Below are 5,331 nucleotides of genomic sequence, written 5' to 3'. Positions count from 1 at the left end.
TAGTTCCAATTACTCAGAAGGCAGAAGTGGTAGGATCATTTGAGCCCAGAAGGTAAACTAGCTGTGCATGGTGGCATATGCCTGTAGTCCCAGCTACTTGTGAGGCTAAGGCAGTAGGATTGCTCGAGCTTAGGAGTTTGAGGTTGCTATGAGCTAGCTAGGCTGAGGCCAGGGCACTGTAGCCTGGGTGACTGAGCGAACCTGTCTCAAACAAAAAAAAACTTGGGGCTTAGTTCAGTTTGTCCAAAATATACACCATGGGCTACAGGACCTAAGGCACTGCCTATGTAATTTGTCCATAAAAATGATTTTGTTACCTCTAAATGCAGGAACTCTTAGTGATTTTTTCCATTTCTTTTTTATGTCTTTTATATTGTCTATCTTAAAAATGAGAATGTATCTTCCCTTTTATGATTGTAAAAGAAATACAGCTATTTCATGAAAGAAAATACAGAAAAGGTGGGCGCCTGTAGCTCAGTGGCTGGAGCGCCAGCCACATATACTGGAGCTGGTGGGTTCAAATCCAGCCTGGGCCTGCCAAACGACAACTACAACCAAAAACAGCCAGGCATTTGGGGTGAGGTCTGCGGTTCAAAGGAATAGGGCTCCGGCCCCATATGCCAGAAGTGGCGGGTTCAAACCCAGCCCTGGCTAAAAAACTGCAAAAAAATAGCCAGGCATTGTGGCGGGCACCCGTTGTCCCAGCTACTCAGGAGACTGAGGCAAGAGAATCACTTAAGCCCAAGAGCTTGAGGTTGCTGTGAGCTGTGACGCCATAGCACTCTACCCAGGGCAACATAGTGAGACTCTGTCTCAAAAAAAAAAAGGAAAGAAAAATACGGAAGAATAAACTACAGTAGAACCTCTCCATAAGTTGTCCACCCAAGGGACTGCAAGAAGCTGGTCAGCTTCCAGAGGTGGTCAAAATGAGGAACTTTTATTAAGTACATGTGGTGAATATGCAGTCTGTCAACTTAAGGAGGTGGTCAACATTAGGGACGTGGTCAAGTATGGAGGGTCTACCTGTTTATAGATTTTTTTTTTTTTTTTTTTAGACGGAGCCTCAAGCTATCCCCCTGGGTAGAGTGCCATGGCATCACGCTCACAGCAACCTCCAACTCCTGGGCTCAAGCGAGTCTCCTGCCTCAGCCTCCCAAGTAGCTGGGACTATAGGCGCCCGCCACAACGCCTGGCCATTTTTTGGTTGCAGCCATCATTGTTGTTTGGCGGGCCCGGGCTGGGGATTCGAACCCACCACCTTAGGTGTATGTGGCTGGCGCCTTAGCCGCTTGAGCCACAGGCGCCAAGCCTACCTATTTAGATTTGAGAAGAACAAGCTTTTAAGTTCCAGGCAAGTAGCTGGAGATACCAGAACCACCCAAGATTATCCTGATACCGAGGAGGAAGGTTAGTGTGGGGATAACAGGTATACCAGGCAGCAAACCAGGACATCTAAGGGGCTAGGCCCCTCAGGAGCAACTTAGGCAGCTGGCAGCATCTGAGGTTCCAAGAGGTGGGAGCTCATGGCAGCAGTAGGGAGGTTAGAGAGATGATTACCCCAGGGGTGTGTCCACAAGGTACACAGCCCTAGCCCCCGAGGTCCAGCTCCACCACATTCCAACTGTTACCCTCTAAGAACCTATTGGAAATTCAGTTTCCTATCTGGGCAGTGAGAGTAATAATAATTCCTCCCTTATAAGGTTGTTTTGATGAATAAGTGCATGGTTAACAAAAAGAAAAAAATATTTTAAAAACCTTTATCCTTAAAATAAAAATAAACTTAGATTTGTTCTAAGTTTGACTTTAGAGTTAGAAGACCTAGGTTTAAATCTTTGATCTGCCATGTATTAACTTTTAGGGCTGGAAGAAATCATTTAAGGTCTAAATTTATTTATTTGTTAATGAGAACAGATTAGAACTCTCTAGAGGAGAGAGGAAACTTTCTAGAGGAAACTGTAGCCTTTACATTACGTGACTATAATGTTCAGGGTTTGCTTCACTCGTCCCATTCATGTTAAAAATATTAAAATTTGGAGGCTCAAGGAATAGGGCACCAGCCCCATATACCTGAGGTGGAGGGTTCAAGCCTAGCCCTGGCCAAAAAAACTACCAAAAAAAAAAAAAAAAATTAAAATTTTGTATTTTATACTCTAATAGGCTCCAAAATTTATAAGTATTTCTACAAATATATTCTTTACAATGGAACATTATGGTTGTTGTGTAGGGACTCAATGTACAGTATTGGTGGTAAACAATTTTATGAATTAGAAGTGTTGACGCAAATATTAAATATAAAAGCTGATCAAAGGGAGCCTGGTCCACAGAAGATGTTTATTTGATGTAACAAAACAATACAGTTAGTGTTAGATCCAATCACAAAGAGAAAAAGGAATGAAAAATTTGTACAATGTACGTAGAAAAACAAGATGTTTACTGTGACAACTATATATTTCTAAAAATAATGCTTCTAAAATTACTCAATTATTGAAATCTATATGAAAAAAGAAAGATGTTAATAGCGACAAAGTGCATAAAATCAAACATCATATTTTGAGCAAATTAACATACTAGGCAATTTTGCTAACAATGCATGATTTTTTTTTTTGTTTATAGTCTGCTCAAAATATCTTTATACCAACAGGGTAGGCAGAACATTAAGTTTAATACCAGTTACACAATATTACCACAAACTTGCACAACTACACAGGGTATTATTTTCTTCTGAGCTGCAAAGTGACTAAAGAAACATCAGATGATTTCTCTGAATTGAGAATTTTATCCAAATAAATGTCACATACCTTCCAGATATATGCATATCTTTCTATATCATGTAAATGGCTTTACCCATTTAAATAATAACCCATACAGCATTTAAGAATCATTATTATATGATTAGCATCATGTTTCAGGTTTAACAATTTTATAGGCCAAAAAAAAAAAAAACTTCTTCTTAAAAACTAGTTTTATAAACACAGAATATATTCCATGAGTAACTGCTGGTATTTTTTAAGAAAATATATTGTGCAATTGTGGCTACCATGTACTGCTGGCAAAGCATTATCATTTATGTAAAATGTGAAAAAACTGAGTAAAAATTTTTCAACTGCCTATAATCATGATGAGAGGTTACTGCCTTCTTTAAAAAATTATATTGGCATCTTATTAAAAATAATTCGAAAAGGGACAAAGTCCCTAGCCAAAAATAAATAAATAAAAAGGTGCATTTTAAAAATGATGCTACTGCAATGCAATAGAACTGTGAAAATGAGCTGTGATCTGGCCTTAAGGAACATACTAAGAAAGAGCATTAACGTAAATTAAGTAGAAAGGGGATCAAATTCAAACTAACCAAGTTTGTGCAGTATTGTAGCCAGGCTTCTAAAATTAGATATAGAAAATATAAATAGACTGCTTTAGGTAATGAGCCACCAGTGTCCAAAAAAGGAATGAAATTATGAAAAAGCTCAGTTAACTTGATCCAAAGCTCTGAGTAATTCTTCCCCCTGCAGTAGGTTTCTGCTGCCTTGTACAGGAGCATTAACTTCACAATCATAACTGGTCAGCTGTGGTAATCCACTCTCATCCATTGATTGCCCCAGCAGTCTACATGCTAAATCTGAAAAACAAAGAGATAGACCTAAGTGTTCATTCATAAATATTCATGAGTATTTACTAAACACCTACTATGGGTTAGGTATTACAGAAAGTAAAGCAAATACACTTCTGGAATGATCTTTATCTGACAAACCACAGCTATGTAAACAAGGTGCAATCAAGTATTTATACTGCTATGTCAGGGTGTTTACAAGATGCAGTGAAGGCACAAATCAACTTAGAAAAAATACAAATTTACAAGTTTCAGCTTCTATCAATATTGATAGTAAACAGACATAGATTTATTAAAGAGAATTACTAAAAATGAAAATTTTGTCTTGAAATATCTATCCCTGCATTACTTTCGTTAGATGAAATGCTACTTTACTTTTTTATCTTGCTAAGGAACTATAGTCACTCTCACTTGGAATAAAGTTCCTAAATTAAAAAGTTTCATGTATTTTAATTGCCTTTGTGATGTTCAAGGGCAGAAAGAACCAACTAACCAGAGGGTATTAAAATAATTGTCTTTTGCTCCATTCCATTCTGTTCACTAGATTTGCATCCTTTTACACGCTTCCAAGAAAGAGATGTAGGAGCTGCACGATCATCTGGCTGCTGTAATAATGTTCCCTAAAAACAGTAAAGTTATCTCAATTTTAGTGCGTTGAATGGTTTTATGATCAAAAACTTTGAAATCAGTGTAAGTTTATTAGTAACACATAGGCAGATATTATTATGATAAGGTCATGTGCCATCCAGTTAATTTGGTCTAGAAATACCTGTGTGGATTACACCAGCATTGATTTACCCCCAAAACATGGTATTTTGGTTAGTAAGGGAAAGTCAAGGGAAGAGGAGACCCATGGTGATACTGAGGGTGGAGTAAGGGAAAACCGTCACTTCCTATTCAAAATATATTTGAATTGTTTGGTATTTTTATGCATTTAAGAATGCATTCATTAAATATTTGTTTTTTATAAAACAACATGTACAAGTTAAAAAAAAGGTATAACTTCTGAAACTATAACTAGCATGTGGAAGAAACAAGGAATAGCCCATTAGCTAGAAAAGAAAAACAAGTGTACTACTCTCACACTTACAATTCCTACTGCTTGAAAAAGGGAACCATCATGTTCCATTTTTCGCTTTCTCTGGGCATTCTGCAAAGCTAGTATCTTTGGATTTAGTTCTTCCTTAGTAACGGTAGTTCTGAAAAAGAAAAAAAAATAAATAAAAATATGGCTCTTTGTATTATTATTTTTAAAAATATCCAATGAGCTTTTTTAAACAAAATACACGACACCTTAATTTTCCAACTTTAAGGAATGTAGTATACACAAGAGAGTTTCCGTAATTACTAAAGTTTATCACCTTAAAGCCAAAGTTCAATTTTTTAAATTAGAAAATTTTCACATGGGCCACAGTGGAACACATCTATAGTCCCAGTTACTTAGGAAGCTGAGGCAGATCATTTCACCAAGGAGTTGAAGGCTGCAGTGAGCTATGTCTGTGCCATTGCACTCTAACCTGGGTGACAGAGTGAGACTCTTGTCGCTCAAAAATTAAAACAAAAAACAAATGACCCAGAAAATTTTCTAAATTATGCATATCTAAATTGTTATGTAAAATAGAGTCACAATGCTATTTTACTCTCAAACAATCTGGCTATCACCCTTGAATTGTCTGTATCTAAAATATTAAATAGTGAACTGTTTTTTTTTTTTTTTTTTTTTT

General features: G+C 36.9%; 1 protein-coding gene across 3 annotated transcripts in view; it reads right to left on the bottom strand.

Annotated features, from left to right (window-relative positions):
* Window positions 1–2,312: 2,312 nt before the first annotated feature.
* HIF1A (hypoxia inducible factor 1 alpha subunit) overlaps window positions 2,313–5,331 on the bottom strand; it is a 43,986-nt gene continuing 40,967 nt past the window's right edge. For all 3 annotated transcript variants that reach the window (XM_023515887.1, XM_012807982.2, XM_023515888.1), the window contains exons 13-15: window positions 4,698–4,806; window positions 4,101–4,227; window positions 2,313–3,616 (exon numbers count right to left, since the gene is read on the bottom strand). In XM_023515887.1, coding sequence (XP_023371655.1) covers window positions 3,465–3,616; window positions 4,101–4,227; window positions 4,698–4,806 — 388 coding nt within the window. In that variant the 3' untranslated portion in view covers window positions 2,313–3,464. The remainder of the gene's footprint in view (window positions 3,617–4,100; window positions 4,228–4,697; window positions 4,807–5,331) is intronic.

The sequence above is a fragment of the Otolemur garnettii genome, unplaced genomic scaffold (assembly GCF_000181295.1).
Source record: "Otolemur garnettii isolate 467f Iridium unplaced genomic scaffold, OtoGar3 scaffold00081, whole genome shotgun sequence".
Taxonomy (NCBI): Eukaryota; Metazoa; Chordata; class Mammalia; order Primates; family Galagidae; genus Otolemur; species Otolemur garnettii.
The sequence above is the reverse complement of the archived record's forward strand: the minus strand, read 5'-3'. Positions and strand labels throughout refer to the sequence as shown.